At 35.5% G+C, this 18,763-nt stretch overlaps 1 protein-coding gene across 1 annotated transcript; it reads right to left on the bottom strand.

Annotated features, from left to right (window-relative positions):
• Positions 1 to 13,172: 13,172 nt before the first annotated feature.
• Positions 13,173 to 15,175, bottom strand: LOC128042610 (serine/threonine-protein phosphatase 7 long form homolog). Its single transcript, XM_052634066.1, has 3 exons — positions 14,479 to 15,175; positions 14,316 to 14,400; positions 13,173 to 14,205 (listed from the first exon to the last, which is right to left on the bottom strand). The coding sequence occupies exons 1-3, from the start codon at positions 14,547 to 14,549 to the stop codon at positions 13,939 to 13,941; spliced, it is 423 nt and encodes a 140-aa protein (XP_052490026.1). The 5' UTR covers positions 14,550 to 15,175; the 3' UTR covers positions 13,173 to 13,938.
• Positions 15,176 to 18,763: the final 3,588 nt, after the last annotated feature.

Genomic DNA, 18,763 nt, shown 5'->3' with positions numbered 1-18,763 from the left:
GATTACGTCTTCTTCATCCCTTAAACAAAATTAACTCATTCTTCCCATCAACAACAATGGCGTACCTTGTTATGAACAAAATAATCCACAGTTGTGCCAAAGTGTTTTTGCTCTTGATTTTTGCTTGTGAATTTGGTGGAGCTGGAGCTCGGGTGCTTCCTCAAGATCATTCCTCGGCACCATCCATTGGCTGTAACAAGAAAGGTTTCATCCCCACACCTGGCAAGTGTACCCACCATTGAATTAAATTAGATACCAGCTTCTTTCTCTGTCCATGCACGCTTCTAAGGAGTTATGTTTTAATACATTGTTATAGAAGAAACAAAGTGATAATTAATGCATTATGTTCTAGTTAGCTTCAAAGGAATTATGTTTTAATAGATATATGTTGTAATATATATTATATTAAGACTGCGGATGATGAGATGATTAACTTTTATATATTAAATATATTATATTGGGTAAGAATTTTGTATAGAAAAACTATCATATTTTCCTCTAATTTGTACTATATATATATTAGTATGGTTAAATCACATGCAATGATAAACCAAAAGTTTATGTTAGCATTGTTGAATCACATGCATAGTAAACTAGAAGTTTACTAGTCCAAAAGTAGTAATTAGTTGGCATCATCAATTAGACCATCTTAATCAATAATGATGAGGGAAATGAGAATTTATATGAATATGTATTAAAGAACTTGAAGATTATTCATGTTAAAGATTTTTCAAGTGTTGCTTGTTCTCAAAGAAGATGAATTATTAGAACTTCACTAACAAAAGTTGAGATTGGATCTCTTGCATTTCTAAAAGAATTACGAGCTCATCTAACAAATAGATGTTTTGATATAATTTTGGTAGATTCATCTACAAAATATTACACGTAAGTTATCAACTCACAACTTGTCGTTTTTAACGTGTATGTAGAAGATAGATCCAACGAGCTAGAACAATGACCGTGGTTGGCTCATCTCATCACATCTCCAAGCTTGGAAAAGAGTATGACACTAAATTTTGGTTTAGTTTGGAATGTATATGGGTAGTATGGCATGGGATATAGGTACGGAGGACTAAAATGCAAGACTTTGTAAACTTTATAAATCTTGTGAACTTAATTAAAATCTTTAATGTGTTTGTGATGAGTTATAAGATGTTGTTATTATAATTGATTTATATGCTTGAATTGTGAATTGGTTTGGTTGTGTTGAAATGTTCGGTGTGCAGGGACTTAAATGTATAAGTTTTGAAAACTGACAAATTTTCCCTTGAATTCCAAACATCGAATCATGTTTTAGTATTGATACTAGGGGAAAAGTACCAACACTTAGAGGGAAGAATCGATACTTCAACCAAGGTACCAATACTTAAAATCTTTACCTGAATTTTTGGAACTTCTAAGCACAAAATAGTACAGATATCTTACTAGAGTATCGATACTCTGGTGATGGTATCGATGCCTCTTCAGTGGTATCGATACTACTAACCTTGTTGAACAATTTTCAAAACATCGAAGTTAAAAACATTATCGATAGTTCGATACTAGACAGGGGTATCAATACTTGAAGCATGGTATCAATACTTTGTGTCCAATACTGATTCTTAGTCCATGTATCACAATTTCATTTGAATGCATAAATGTTTGAAAAATTTATCCGGATGTATTCCAAATCTCAATATTTGAAATGATATGACAATGAAATCAAAATATTTTAATAAATGGAATTCAACTAAATATAGTGTTACTATCTAATAACCAATGTAGCATTCAGATACTTGATCGTTACAATATAAATTACATAATATATAAAATAAGAGGAAAAAACATATTATAAACTTGAAAATGGGTTGGGTTGGACCAAACTTAAGCTCTGTATATTGAAACCAAATTTGACCCATATTATAAACATACCTAGATATTTTTGTTAAAATACATTTTTCGACCTTAATATTCTAATCCAAACCGTCCCAAATATTTAAAAAAAAAACTTTGAGTTTGAGCAAAATTACCTCACCTTTGGATAAGTTTAGTTATAACATTTTATTGACTTTTTTTCTGACTTAATTCATTACTTTAAGTTGATACTTTTTGTGCGAAGAAAGCTTGGATTGACTTATGAAATCAATTGATTGAGTCGGTTGTTGAGTGTTGATTTTAGAATTTAGTTCAGGGGCTCAATTCATGTGACCAGTTCAAATTTTGTTTATAAGTCTCAAGAGGTAAATGTATATCAACATTTCATTATAACAAATAAATTTGCTAAAGAACTGAATTTTGCAACAACCATAAACTATGTAATATACTCTTTATTAAATTAGTCCTCTAAAATAGCTTTTTATATCAAATTTTAGTAAATTTAGTTTTATTCTTAAATGAAATAAAAAAAATATAAATTTTAGTTAAGATGTTATTTCAATGTATAAATTTTACGTAAAAAAATTGGGCAAATTACCAAAAAAAGCCCTATTTTTTTAAAATTTACCAAAATGGGCCCGGTATTTTATTATTTACCGGAATGGGCCATTTTCCCCGAAATCGAGTCCACGTCAGTGCGATGTCAGGGGACGTGTCAGAACATTGCGTCCACGTCAGCGCGCTTTGCTTACGTGGACACAAATCGCGCCTACGAGGACGCGATTTGCTGACGTGGATGAGCAGTTTATGTTTTTTAGCTTGGAAAACTTTGAAAGGCCATAACTTTTGTCTCGGTTGTCTGGTTGAGATGATTTTTTTTATTTCGAATAACTTTTCGAGATCTACGCGCTGACAAACAGCTGAAGGCGGTTTGCCGCAATTTTCGTTGAAAAAGATCATTTTTTGTCCCTAAATTTCGATTTTTTTCGATTTAAAATTGAATTTTGAAACATTCAAATCATTATTTTCCTTATTTATTTGAAGTAAACACCGATTTTTTTTTATAGAATTGTTGTATTATTTTTTCTGATTTGACACGTGTATGGAATAGGTCTGATAAATCGTTAGAACGTAAGTAATATAATTAAGATAATAACAGTATTTCTATAATATGTCAATTAATTAGTTTAGCTTAGTTGGTTAAGATGCTTACTTTTTTCCCTTAGTACCTTGGTTCAAATCTTGTTGGTAACATTTTTGAATCTTTTTTGTACTTGTTGCTATTGATGTAATATTGAAGAGTTAATTGATTAAAAAATAAATACAAGTACAAAAGATTCAAAATTTATTTTTCAAAATACCGAAAAAGCCCTATATTTTTAAAATTTATCAAAATGGGCCCGGGATTTTATTTTTTTGACCGTTGGGTACTGTTCACGCGTGGGCCGAAATCGCGTCCACGTCGGTACGAGATCCGACGTGGAAGGAAATCGCTTCGAAATGGGCCCGTATTTTATTTTTTGACCGTTGGAGTACTGTTCACGCTGGTCGAATCGCGTCCACGTCACGCGAGATGTCGGCGTGGAAGGAAATCGCGTCCTTGAGCGCGATTTCCTTCCACGCCAACATCTTGCGCCGACGCGGACGCGATTTCTCGACGCAGCATACTCGACATCGCGTCGCGATTTCCTTCCACGTCAGCATCTTGTGCTGACGTGGACGCGATTTCCTGACGCGTACCCTGACATCGCGTTGACGTGGACGCGATTTCCCGGAAAAAGGACCATTCCGGTAAATAATTAAAAAATGGGCCCATTTCGATAATTTTTGAAAAAAAGGGCTTTTATTGGTAAATTGCCCAAAAAATTTATGAACCATATTTTATCAAAAAAATAATAATCTTTAATAATTGAAATGTCATTTGTAAATATTATTAAAAATATTATATAAATCTAACTAATTAATATTAATAATCTATTATATTTTAAATTTGAAAATAAAAAATTCAAATATATTATAAATTATAAATTATAAATATTGTTATAAGTTTATAATAATTGCATTTTTATAACATCTAAATATTCAAAATCTGAAAAAGATTTAGGAGCAGAGGCTCCTCCAACCAGCCAAGTGGACCTCCAGTCTAATTCATGGGTCTGGTTTGTGGGATTCGATTCATTGGGCTAGGACTTCTACATTCCTACAATCACTAATAGGAGAAGGTTTCCCTGCAAACACCATGAAAGTGCATATAATATGCTTTCCTCCTCGCTCTCCTTTTTGTTCAAGTTCACGGCTTTCGTTGCAGCTATATTCTGTGTTAGCTTGCAACATTTTCTATACAAACAAAGTCTACTTCTATATATAATCCCTCTCAATCATTAAATTAAAAGAAAAGATGCGTTTAAATATACTCAAATCCACATTCTATTATACCTTCCGCAACATTTAACCAAGAAAAGTAAACTATAAAAAAAAGGAAAAAAACTAAGCTAGGAGTAATAAAAGTTTTGCATGTCAAAAAGTGATGGCCCAAATAGTTGCTGAAACACAAGCATGGCTGACTTTGTCCGTGTCAACAAACAATTCAAAATGCTTCGACTCTTTTAGAACAGGTCCGGGTCAAATAGCAATGATTCGAAGCACTTCCTTTTACACTATTTCGGAAACCCAAAGACTCAATCGTATGGATATGTAAAATACAGGATTTCTAATCCTAGCAGGAAAGGGAGGGAAACGGATACTCAATTTAAAGTGAGTAAACAGAATTCCATACTTGATCTCATAGATACATATGGAATTCTGTAGAAAACCGTTTCGATGAAAGTCGTATGTACGGCTTGGAGGGAGATCTTTCATATCTTTCGAGATCCACCCTATAATATGGGGTCAAAAAGCATATGGTGCTTGGTAGAAGGAGATAAGGGAATGGGTTCTTCTTCAATGCTACGATATATAGAAACAAAATAGGAGACACAAAAATTGTTTGCATAGTTCGGGTTTTTTTATAAATGTGGAGCTTAATTGAATGAGAAATATTTATTATCTTCATCACTTACAATAAGTGAACCTAAATCTATTATAGATCCACGATAATTCATACTCTCACCACTAAATTCATCATTATAAACTTAGTAAGTAAAACCACAACACAACAAGTTTTACTATCACAATGCATAGATAAAATAAAATTCTCCACTTGAACAAATTAAGCACTATATCTCTCACTACAATAACTTGTATAAACTTCTCAATCATACAGAATACTTTGAGACTTCTTAACATAAAGAAAATCTATCACAATCCTTATTAAACAACAACTATTGGATACAATATATATTAATAAATAAGGTAAAGAAGGACAGTTGGCAACTAAGTTTTTAAATTCGATTTAATCCAGCTTTATTGATCTATGAAATTAGATAAGCGTAATCCAATTTGATTCGTTCGTTAAGTGATATTATCGTCAGGTCACAATATCAACATAAAAAAATTTGATTCAATAAACTGAATCTGTGGTAATTAGCCAAAGAGTGGATGCTCGCGCAAGCACTCTTTCATCCTTTTCATATTTTTCAACAGAAAAGTAAGCAATTGGCTTAAAATATTCCAGTCAATCTCAAGTTTTGTCAAACGTAAACATGTATACTCCTGCGGTCATTCCTTATTCTGAATTCATTCCGTTTTGTTTTATTTTGAACTTCGTGGAATAAGATTTCCATCAGTACTGTTGCAGGTAAATTTGAAGCTTTTAATATATTATCTTCATTTTTGTTCCAAGGTGGAAGATAAGCTCGAAACTTACGTCCAACAAGGGTAACAAAAAGGTTTAATTTTCAAATTTATACCAGATGGTTTCTACTGACGTCCACAATCTCATCCATCTTCTCATGTCATCTATTTTATGCAAATTGCTCTACTGAGGACAAAGAAAAAGAAGGACAAAATTGCAGGCAGTTAGAAGCAATTGCTTCTTTGATTAAGCTCTTGCTCTTCTAAAACAAGGGTTTTTTGTATAAGAGCAAAGAATTACAACAAACCTATGATGTATCTGCATTGAGAAAGATAAAGACCAACACTTGTATGGAAAACCTCATTATTATAGCAGAAGAAACTTGTATGGAAAACAAAGACAAAGAATTATTATTACGGAAGAAAAGAGAGAACATTAATTGGGATTCGGTAATTTTCCCGTTATTTAATTTCATGATTATATTATACAGCTACTAAACAGTTGCTCGCTGCAAAGAGAAGGATGTACTCGTTTGACATTAGGCTGCCGCATTAAACAGAACTATTTGGTCCGGTTGCAACCGTGGTGGAGCCATAACATGGCCTCTCTGGTCGATGCAAGGCGGGCCACCGCCAGAAATGTAGGTGCAGCCATTGTGTTTTCGGGGGGCGGGCACTCCCTTTTTGTCAGACTGTTGGACAGGATCATCTTCATTTAGAATTCGACCATAAGCCTCAAATGGATGGGTGCTTACAAGAAAAATCACAACTGCAGTGACAAGAAAATGATGTAGGTTCCTCATTTTAGTGTATATGGTCCAATGCTAGCAAGTTAATATAACTAATCAAAGATCGATCTAGCCCTGAACTTGAGGATAATTGGATTGTAAGGTAGGCATATTTATAGGTGTTTATGGCAACTTGAATGACTAGAACACATGGCTCTTCACTGACCTGAGGAAATCAACTGAATCAAACACCAATGCCATTTGGCATGTGGATTGGACTATGAAATTTGGGGTTTCCTTGATCGACTTTGCTAATTTCTCTGCTGAAGCTTTTAACGTTGCCAGACAGGTGGAGACACGTTTACTCTGGCCTTTAGATCAAATGTATCTCTGAATCCTAAGTCATGAGGTGTGCCTAATTTCCTAAGGGTTAGAAAAATGGGAATTCAACGATAAGGAAAAAGAGATGTAAAATGGGAAAATAGGCCCTTTTTCTGGCTTTCCAAGCAGCAGCATGGATATAACAAAGAAAGGCCTAAACAGTAAACACCTGAAACAGCTCGCATGAAGTCGTTTTATCCCATCCTTGCTATGTCATTATGAAATATTGGATGATGGTTTTGATTGCATGGCCCATGGTATCTGTTCCAATGCTTCCCCAGCGGGCACTATTGAAGGTGAAGAATGTCGGAACATGGGCCATGCAACTTGATTTGGATATGGCTGAATTTTGAGCCACGTGTTTTGTGTTGTGAGCTTTCTTTCGAGTTACACGAAATTTTGTACTTGCTGGAGAAAATGAGGAAAGAGACACTGAAGCTTCAACAATGGAAATAGAAGATGAAACTCATTCCAAATGACTGACTTTTTCAACATGGGTTTCGAGTCTACAGACCCAATTCTTTCAAAATCTTTCTACAATTGAGCTTAGTAGGGTGGAAAGCCCCACTTTCTCCAGAATTCAATCAATTAAAATATAATTTTAATATTTTGGTATACCAATATTTATTTATTTATCTTGAAATCTTCTACTTTTCTATAAAGATGTTCATAATGGCTATTTTACCAAAAAAAGCCGATTTTTTTCCAAATTTACCGAAATGGGCCGACTTTTTAATTATTTACCGGAATGGGCCATTTTCGGCGAAATCGTGGCCACGTAAGCGCGATGTCAGGGTACGTGTCAGGACATCGCGCCCACGTCAACAGGTCGCGCTGACGTGGCCGCGATGTACTGACACGTAGCGCGATCCCGGGGACGCGATTTTGACCTGATTTTACGTTTGGGTTTTTTGGCTTTTTAGGGGTTAGGGGTCCCGGAAAATTTTTTTTTGAGTTGACGTTTTTGGTCAAATAGTGGGAAATCGCCTCCAGCAGGATGCTATTTGAGAAGAAATTGTGAAATCGTGCCCTCGTGGACGCGATTTCGCTACAGTTGGTCATGTAGGAAATAATTATTTTTTGACGTTTTCTGAGCAAATAGTATAAAATCGCTGATACCAGGATGCTATATGAGAAGAAATTGTGAAATCGCGCCCTCGTGGACACGATTTCACTACAGTTGGTCATGTAGGAAATAATTATTTTTTGACGTTTCTGAGTAAATAGTGTCAAATCGCGCCCTCATGGACGCGATTTTGCTACAGTAGCAGGTTTGGGCTGAGGCTATAAATTAGGCAGAAAATGTTCTTAGAATGCATAACTCACAGCAGAAACATTTTAGAGAGGCTAAGAAAGTTAGAGTTTCAAAATGAGTGAACGTATTAGTGCTATTATTTACTATGATGGTGAGGTTTGCCACATCGAGAATGGTGTTGTTTTTTTGTCAGAGAATACGGTGCGACTGTCATTTAGCCAAAACATAGATTTGACTGAACTCCGTAAAAGAATTAGGCGTAAAATCTTGAACGACGCCAATGAAAGTTCATCAATGACGTATCGATTTTGTTCTTTGTTGATCCGGTGACATATGACTCGTTCGACATAAAAGGTGCTCGTAGCTTGGAGGCAATGGTGCGACTCATCTTGCTAAGCGAGCAACTTATATTGAGTTATATGTACAATTTACGCCGCCAATCGATGTACTTCCGTCCGGTGTTCGAGATGTATACGACCCGGCCGACACTTTCGGTTAGCGTGTTACAAAATACGGAACAGCCCATGTTCGGTAGCGGTGTCCAATGCACATCCCCCCAAGACACTCTGTCGGTGGATGGGACATGTACGTCGGTGGCTCGACGTTTGACGCTGGAAATACGAGCTGGGGAACTGCATCAAGTTCTAGTGGATGGCAATCTACATCCAATTGGGGAAGTTATCAAATGCCCAGAAGAAGGGATGACGTACTACCTACGACATCAACCGGTAAGGGAACGTCGTACGCTGCAGATGATTGTGGGTTAGAAGATGACTCCGATGTGGATCCACCTCGAGAGCCCGGGCCGGATGGTGCAGAGGTGGGATTATTTTCTGAACCGGAGCCTATTCCAACAGAAGGTGAAGATGGTGATAGGAGTGCAGATGATGAAGAAAATCCACGATTCAAAGCATACTCACCTCCAGCCCACATGCATAATGTCGATCTGTCAGCAGATGATGCGTTAGAGTTTCCAGATCTACCACACCGGTTGCGCGATCGTACAAGTTCGGGGGTAGATCTCGGTGAACTTGAAGTTGGTAATCAGTTTACCAACAAGGATAGTTTTATTGGTGCTCTGAAAAAGCATAGCATCAAAAACGGCGTTAATTACCACGTCGTTAAATCAAAATCTGATAAGTTTGAGGCGAAGTGTGTGGTGCAAGACGGCACATGTTCATGGAAAATCGTCGCCTCGTTAAGGAAGAGGACAGGGTTGTAGGAGATCAAAAAGTACAAAGGTCCACATACATGTGCTGCAGGTACAGTATTGAATGTGTCTGAATAATATTTTTATTTTCCAATGTTGCATTATTTAATGTACTCCTCCCTCGTAGGTGTTTCGAAGATCATCCAAAATGGATTCACTATGTTGGCTAGCTTGATATCGCCTACGATAAAAGCAGATCCTAGGACTTCAGTGCCGGTGATAATTGCCAATATCCGTAGCCAAATGGGGTACACGCCCTCTTACCGCAAAGCTTGGATAGCTAAGCAAAAGGCATTAGAGAAGATGCATAGTGGGTGGGACACCTCATATAATGAAATATGGCAATGGTGTCAGGTGCTAGAGAGATATGTCTCAGGTGCCATCACAGACATTGAAACGGAACATGCGTACTACAACGGTCGATTGCTACGTGGATGCCAAGTGTTCAAACGCCTATTTTGGACCTTTAAGCAATGCCGAGACGCATTTCCATACTGCAAGCCGTTGGTACAAATTGACGGTACCTTCATGTTCGGTAGGTACACTCATCGGCTATTGGTTGCAGTGGCACAGGACGGCGGTGGGAGAATTCTTCCAATTGCATATGCAATAACACCGGGAGTCGTCGATGGTAGGATTTCTTTCTCTCTAGGTTAAGGAGGCATGTGTGCCCCCAACCTGATATCTGTGTTATTTCAGATCGGGGCACCGGTATACTAGCTGTATTTGATCGAGAGGGAAGCTTGTGGCAGCGTACACACCATATTAATTGCCTAAAACATGTTGCTTCGAACTACTACAGGCAATATCCATCTAAGACAGAACGACAACAAGTGACCAACATGGGTATTTACTCTATAACTGTATTATTTCGTTTGTCAATTTGAATTAGTTTTATTGGTAGAAGTGGTATAAAATATTCGCTATGTTCTTATATTGGTAGGGTATGAAATGAATAAAGATCGTTTTCACGAGATGTTGGCAATCTTGCGATCCCAAAACGGAGAAGGGGCGGACTACCTTTGCAACATACGTTTCGAACAGTGGGCACAAGCATACGACGGAGGCCTACGATTAGGGGTGAGCATTCGATCGAATCGAATCGAAAATTTTCGAGTTAATCGAGTTTTCGAATCTCATTTTATCATCCTAACTTTATTTGAAGTTTTCTCAAATCGAGTCGAGTGAGATGGAATTCGAATCGAATCGAATCGTATATTTGTTCGAGTTAAATTTTAAAAAATAATTTTGGGTCCTTGTAACCATTGTCACCCATCGTAATAAAATTTGTCCACCTTAATCAAATTTTTTATTAACTTTCATCACTTTATAATTTATTTATTAATTTTTTATATATTGGTTAGCTTCTTTGCTTGCTTAGTTGTTTCAATTATCTTGATTCTTGTCACTATGTATTTTAGAATTAAAAATATATTAAATGTAAAAATAGAATTTTTAATAAAAGTTATTTTAAAAATAAAATGTGAAATTGATACAAATATAAAATTTTAACACGAATATTTTATGGCATAATTAATAATTCAATTTTAATATAAATATCCAATATGACTAAACAATTCAATAATATAAATAATATAAAATGTGAAATTTAATTTAATAATATAAATAGTAGATATAAATAAAATTATTACTATTTATGTTTAGTGATTTTTTGGATAATTTTGATTTTTATTTGAGAGTAAAGGGTGAGAAGTAAAAGTTTAGGGAAAAATAAAAAGTTTTGGGAATAAAAGTTTGAGGGAAAGTAAATAGGGGGAGTAAAATTTTGGAGGGAAAATATTTTAAAAAAATTAGAGGGTGAGGGTTTGGGGTAGATGAGAGGTGAGATGGGAAGGAAATAAAAGTTTTAGGGGAAAAGTGGGAGGGAGTAAAAATTTTGGGGGAAAATAAAAGGTTTTGAGGGTTTTTGGGAGTAAAATTTTGAGAAAAATAAATGGGAGAGTAAAATTTTGGTGGGAAATGGATTTTGGGTAGATTGAGGGTTGGGAGGAGGGATAAAAGTTTTGGGGAAAGTGGGAAGGAGTAAAAGTTTTGAGGAAAAGTAAAAGGTTTGGGAGTTTGGGGTAAAATGTAAAATATTATAGTTTGATATTGAATTATTGAATTATTGAGTTATTGAATTGAAAACTCAACTCGATTCGAACTCGAAATTGAAAAAAATTTGAGTTGATTGAATAACTCGATTAACTCGAATAACTCGATTCGTTTAACTCGAAATTGAATTTTTTCAATTTTTTCGAGTCGAATCGAGTTTTGCTCACCCCTACCTACGATATGGCCATATGACGTCGAACCTGGCAGAATGCATAAATTTTGTTCTTAAAGGAACGCGCCATCTACCGATAATGGCGGTTGTGCGAGACATATTTCCGTTTACGGCGCTATTTCCAAAGCGGCAAGCAAGTTATGCGAGCCGATGCGGGGGTGGGCATGTATGGTGCGATAAGGTAGTTCAAGAAATTAACAAAGCGGCGAGGGCAAACATCATGCACGCTGTGTGTCACGATCGAGACAATTTATGGTTTCGCATGACGGAGTTCGACATACCGCACCAAGGTGTTGTTGGCGGGCAATATCGTGTACACTTGCGAAATAGGACTTGTGACTGTGGAAAGTTCGATGCACTTCGTTATCCATGCGCTCATGTTATTGCAGCCTGTCAGAAACTCCGTCTGGATCCACTGAGTTATGTGGACGAAGTGTACAAATTAGAAAACATGTACAACGTATGGAGACATATTTTCCCACCGGTCCCAGATGAACGTAAGTGGCCGCCCGTATCTCTTGCTCCTTTTAAGCTGTTACCGGATAGAGAATTGCGTCGCAAGCCGAAGGGTCGACCTTGCTCCAGTAGAATAGGGAACAATATGGATATCCGAGAAACAGCCAGTCAACAGAAGTTGTGCGGATGGTGTACGAACCCAGGCCATACAAGTCGATCATGCCCTAATCGCAATAGTTGAATGTAATTATAGAAAAAAATTACCTTTTATTCAATTATTAATTGATAATTGTATTAATTGTTAGTAAAATTATCAAATTACTACAATTTCTTAAATGTTAGTACCAGTCAAAACGTTTTACGAAATCCATCATTATGTAAAACTAGGTAAAATTATTACATCCCAAAAACTTTTGTTAATGGTTAGTAAACTTATCAAATTATGTAAAATTATTAAGCCCAAAAAGTGTGTTAATGGTTAGTAAGATTATCAAATCTATTTGAGTTATGTTAGGGTTTTACATTAATTAAATTAGGTTAGGGTTTTAATTAAATTAGGTTAGGGTTTTAAATTAAATTAGGTTAGGGTTAGGATTTTAATTAAATTAGGTTAGGGTTTTTAATTAAATTAGGTTAGGGTTTTTAATTAAATTAGGTTAGGGTTTTAATTAAATTAAATTAGGTTAGGTTTTTAATTAAATTAAATTAGGTTAGGATTTTAATTAAATTAAATTAGGTTAGGGTTTTTAATTAAATTAAATTAGGTTAGGGTTTTAATTAAATTAAATTAGGTTAGGGTTTTAATTAAATTAAATTAGGTTAGGGTTTTTAATTAAATTAGGTTAGGGTTTTAATTAAATTAAATTAGGTTAGGGTTTTAATTAAATTAGGTTAGGGTTTTTAATTAAATTAAATTAGGTTAGGTTTTTAATTAAATTAAATTAGGTTAGGCTTTTAATTAAATTAAATTAGGTTAGGTTTTTAATTAAATTAAATTAGGTTAGGTTTTTAATTAAATTAGGTTAGGTTTTTAATTAAATTAAATTAGGTTAAGGTTTTTAATTAAATTAGGTTAGGGTTTTAATTAAATTAAATTAGGTGAGGGTTTTTAATTAAATTAGGTTAGGGTTTTTAATTAAATTAAATTAGGTTAGGGTTTTTAATTAAATTAGGTTAGGGTTTTTAATAACTCGGAAAAATTTCTATGTGTATTACATCGTCATAAACTTCTATTTCATTACATCAAATGATAAATTTTAATACGGTAATCAATCTCTATGACCGGGGGATTCGGTTCCACATGGCGGCCGTCGACGGTTACGCGCTGGATTCCTCTTTCCTCTAGCTTACGGCGGCGGTTGTTCTTCCTCCGGTGGTGATTGTTGTTCTTCCGGTTCGGCATCTGCTTGTCGGACTTGGGACGATGATCCACCTTCAAAGAATAGTGTATGTGGAGGTGTTTGCATCATGAACGGCGACGGAGTTTGAAATCCATGCGTTGCTGGCGATTGGTAAAAAGGAGAGCTCCCCGACAGCCCCATTGCGACCCCTCCTGCGCCGCTGGCCTAGTTATCGGTGGTCCGCTCGGCATTACAGGAAATGGGGCTGATCCGGGCATTTGGCTCCAACCTGCCATAGGATTCGGAAAAGGATACATGTACGGGTTAGGGTACATATAAGGGCTAGGAAACATACCTGGCATCATAGGGAAAGGCGATTGCGTGGGTATCATCTGTTGAATTGCTGCGTCAGGTGACTGCGTCGGTGCTCTCGTTGGGGACGGTGATTGCATGGCCGCTGATGATGAGCCGGGTGAATGTCTGGGCCTCGTTGAGGGGCTGCCCTAGTAGTCTTGTCCCCTTGGATTTAGAGGCCCGCGCCGTTCCCTTCCGACACGTATTTGCCGCTGCCTCTCCTCTAGCGTAAGTAAATACGACTTTCCATGGATCCTAAACCATGGCATGTATTCTGGAACGCACGCTAACTCGGGAACGATGATTTGTTCCCGAGTAGGTAGATATTCATGTCGATTTTCCTACATTTCCGTGTACTCTGACCAGTATCTAGGCCAATCCGTACCTAATAGCCGAAGGTCGATTTTGTGGTGCTCGTCAAACACCTCAGGGTCCGTAGGGATCGGTTGTCTACATCCAAACTGTCGTAGGACTCTGTCTGTCTGGTGGGGCTCCACGGTTGCATAGTTGATCAACACCACTTTCACGTGCCAAGCGTTCGGATTTTGCAGAAACTCTTCCGAGATTACTGCCCGGATTACCGGATCCTCGTATGGTGTCCATTGAAACTACATGAACATGATAGAAATATTACTTATATACATAATACTAAATAGTAAATACTAAATATCAATCCACTAACGAATGTATGGAAATATCTATTTGCAATAATACTTACTTCTGCTTCCGACCGTTGCTCCAATAGAAGCCGTATATCTTCAAGTTCAGACGGTAATCCACGATAACTCGTCGGATGGTTCCACCTAATTAAATAAATTGTTAGCATACTTTTATTCTTACAAAATCTACATAACAATTTCAAAATGTAATATAAAATTTACCTCATTACGAGTGGGAATGTATATGGGTGGTTCACTCGAGGACGTAGAAATGGAAAGCGAAACTGTCCCATGATTGCAGTAGTGACAGGCAACCTCCGATTTTTGCTCTCCTCGGTTTGGTCGCCCCGCACATCTCCCGATATAATGTTGCCAAGACGGCAGACCCCCAACTAAATTCACCGGCTGCTCTAAAATCAACGAGTTTTAACAACCACCTTAGATGTACACGGCTCCGTGACGTGTCGGCCATCAGATAGCCTCCAATTATTTGAAGAATGTATGATCGAGCATATCGGATTCTTTCAATTTCGGTTGAATTTTCATTCAGATCGGGGAAGGTGGCACGTAACCAGCCCATCTCCACCTTACCTCCATCCATTTTATCCGGAACAACGCCCAGAAGCTCGTAGCACACCGCCTTCCAATTGCTAGATTGGGCAGACCCGGTCACTGGGTGCCCGTCCACCGGCAATCCCAAATGCAGATGGATATCTTCTAGAGTGATAGTGCACTCTCCACATGGAAGATGAAATGTGTGCGTCTCGGGTCTCCACCTCTCGATCAACGCACTGATCAGTTTCGGCTCCAACTTGCATCCCCGGCCTACCGTCGCCACGTGCCAAAATCCCACTTCCTACAGGTAGTTCTCTACTAACGGTGATGGAGGAGCATGCATATTCCGAATATTGCATTCCAATACTCGATCTTTAGCCTTTTATAACAAAAAATAAATTAATAATTATCTAAAAATACATAAATAAAAATATCTTAAATAAAATTTAAAATTTAAATTTAATACTTACCATGTTCATTTGCTCCACCGATATGTGATTCCTATCAAGACGAATCAATGATCCAGCCATTGTTGAAAATATTAAAAATTTTAAAATTATTTAAAAAAATAAAAAATATATAAAATTTTCTTAAAAAAATGAAATTGAATGGAAAAAAAAAATTGATATGGATTTGGAGATTTTTTGAAGGAAATTGAGAGGATTTTGGAAGGAATTTGAGAGTTTGAGAGAATTTTGGAAGGAAATTGAGAGAATTTTTGAAGTAAATTGAGAGAATTTTTGAAGGGTATGAGATTGGATTTGTTTGTGAAAAAAAAAGGGGTAAGGGGTTTATATAGTAAAAAAAAATTGTGACCGTATGGCCCACGCTGTTCACGCAGCATGCCACATCGCAGGCGTCACGTCAACGCGACTGGCGGCGTGGAAGGAAATCGCTCCCTTAAGGACGCGATTTCCTTCCACGTCGAAGAGGTCGTCAACGACGGGACGCGATGTCTGACATCGCACTACGACATCGCGCTTACGTGGACGCGATTTTGTGAAAAATGACCAATTCCGGTAAATAATTAAAAAGTCGGCCCATTTCGGTAAATTTAGAAAAAAATCAGCTTTTTTTGGTAAAATAGCCGTTCATAATAAACTATGATAAAGTTACATTTCTACGTAAATAAATGATCATTAAAAAATTAATTTAATTGTTATGCTGTGATCTTATTATTATTATTAAGGAATGGTGCATTATATATATATATATATATATATATATATTTCTCTCGATTTTATTGTATATATATGCATATTTATATTTAGAAGATATAAATATATTGATACGATGGTATTATATTTTTCATTTCACAAATAGTTTTAAAAAATTGAAATATATTCTTTAAAATATATATAATTTTTAATGTTTTACTATCGGTGTGGGACATTTGTTAACCCAATCCTATTTGTGGAGTCTAAAACCTCTAATATATATATATATATATATATATATATATAACTATTCATTTTTTACAAAAACAAATAGTTGAAAAAAATTTCTTTACTTCAAACTTGACATGCACGATCTACATGAATGGAACGCGAAATTCAACGGTTGAGTTGTTGAAATATATCAATAGTAAAAAAAAATTATGAAATGATGTAAAATCATGTTAATTTTACACCCGTATGAGTGGATCTCTCCCCTAAATAATAATATTTTCTTTAAATATTTAGCAATAATATTTTAATTGGTAATTTTATAATTTTAAAAGGAAAGGAGAGATTGGTTGAGGTTGTCGGAAAATGGATTTGTTCAGTTGGTTTAAAAATTGTCACCTCTCTTCAATTTTAAATATTATACATCTTAAAGGATATTTGTTAAACCCTGATTCTATTTATGTATTATTTCTAAAATTTATTATTAAAACTAAAATAAAAAGCTTTTAATACAATAAAATACTTACTAAAATAAATTATTTTAATTAAGATTATTATTAAAAAACTTATTTGCTTTAGGCAATTATTAATGTTTCAGTATATATGATTGCTCCAATAATTAAATGAAGCAGAAACTTCGATTATTGATTAACAATCCATCTTGTGCTTCGAAAATGCTTTACACACATCAAAACAAAGAAAAAGATTTATTATAGCGAAAAAAAAGAGAGAACAGGAATTGGGATTTGGTAATTTTCCCTTTATTTAATTTCATGATCACATATTATTAATGGCTAAATAATAAAGACGAGAAGAATGGATTCTTTTGACATTAGGCTGCCGCATTAAACGGAACCCTTTGGTCCGGTTGCAGCCGTGGAGGAGCCATAACATGGCCTCCGAAGCCCCGATCTGGTTGATGCATGGCGGGTCATTCCTGCCAGGAACATTGGTGCAGCCATTTGTCCACCAGGAGTGGGTATTCCCTTCTGATGGAATAAGATCATATTCATTTAGAACCGGGCCAGAAGCTTCGAATGGATGGTTGCTTACAAGAAAAATCACAGCTGCAGTGACAAGAAAAAGTTGTAGATACCTCATTTTAGTGTATATGGCAAAATGCTAGCAAGCAATATAACCACTGAAGATTGATCTAGCCCTGAACTTGAACATAATTAGATTGCAAGGTAGGCATATATATATATATGTATGTTTGTATGTATGTATATATGTATATATGTATGTATATTGTGTGTGTTTATGGTGACTTGAATGCCTAGAATACATGGCTCTTGACTGACCTGGAAAGAAAGACCATGGCTTAAAAATTGAATCATAGCATTTAGAAGTAAAAAAATGGGATGCATGTCAAGTAGGTCAAGGTGGCATCCTTATGTAACTATCAAATCAGCAACATCTTGTCATTTGGCATGTGGATTGGACTATGGATTTTGGGGTTTTCTTGGTCAGCTTTGCTTGCACTTCTTAAGGTTTTAACGTTCCCAGAACGGTAGAGACATGCTTACTCTGGTCTTCAGTTCAATATATCTGTGAACCCTTCGTCATGGGGTGTGCCTAATTTGCCAAGCATTAGAAAGATGGGAATTCAACGATAAGGAAAAAGAGGTGTAAAATGGGAAAATAGGCCGTTTTTCTGGAATAATAGATTGATAATAATAACGAATCTAAATAATAAAGGGATATTGATGTTGTCTTTATATTGCTAATAGCTTTAAATACTAGCATTTCAATTTTTAGGACTTTAATAGTCCATATTGAGGAATTTGTTGCTATAATTTATTGTTCTTGATATTCATTACTAAACTTTAAGTCTATGATTTGAATTTAATATTTATATGCATTCTTATGGTCATATCCTTAGAATTGTACATATCTTATTAAGATGAATTTTTTATAAGTATGGATTACATCCTTTTTGTGGATTATGACACTAATTACTTGATTCTCGGATATCTTACTAGTAATAATTATTCTTATCATTAGAACTGGAAACATAAAGATAAATAAGAGAACAACAAGAGTTCTCAGTATAACTTTGCAAAGAATAAAGACAACTTATGTACAAAAAGTCGTTGGTTATGTACTTGTTGTACACTTGGGAATTTTATCAAAGAAGCAAACATTTGTCCTGTAGACTATACAACGGTGCGTACTATCCTTAGGGATAAAAAACATTTTTCTTGTTTGGTAATGAAACAAACAAATATTTGGTGGTCCAATATTAAGCCTTTGTAAGAGCTAATACATTGTTATAGAAGAAACAAAGCGCTAATTAATGCATTATGTTCTAGTTAGCTTCAAAGAAATTATGTTTTAATAGATATATGTTTTAACATATATTATATTAAAACTACGGATGATGAGATGATTAATTTTTATATATTAAATATATTGTATATTGGGTAAGAATTTTGTATAGAAAAAGTACCATATTTTCCTCTAATTTGTACTATGTATATATTAGTATGGTTAAATCACATGCAATGACAAACCAGAAGTCTATGTTAGCATTGTTGAATCACATGCATCGTAAACTAGAAGTTTAC

The sequence above is a fragment of the Gossypium raimondii genome, chromosome 7 (genome assembly GCF_025698545.1).
Source record: "Gossypium raimondii isolate GPD5lz chromosome 7, ASM2569854v1, whole genome shotgun sequence".
NCBI classification, from domain to species: Eukaryota; Viridiplantae; Streptophyta; class Magnoliopsida; order Malvales; family Malvaceae; genus Gossypium; species Gossypium raimondii.
The sequence above is the reverse complement of the archived record's forward strand: the minus strand, read 5'-3'. Positions and strand labels throughout refer to the sequence as shown.

Bases quoted from the DNA above. Each gene is read 5' to 3' on its own strand.
- LOC128042610 (XM_052634066.1), bottom strand. From the start codon at position 14,549: ATGGGACAGTTTCGCTTTCCATTTCTACGTCCTCGAGTGAACCACCCA. The intron at 14,401-14,478 runs GTAAATTTTATA...TTATTTAATTAG, and splicing joins ACATTCCCACTCGTAATGAG to GTGGAACCATCCGACGAGTT. The intron at 14,206-14,315 runs GTAAGTATTATT...ATGTTCATGTAG, and splicing joins AGCAACGGTCGGAAGCAGAA to TTTCAATGGACACCATACGA.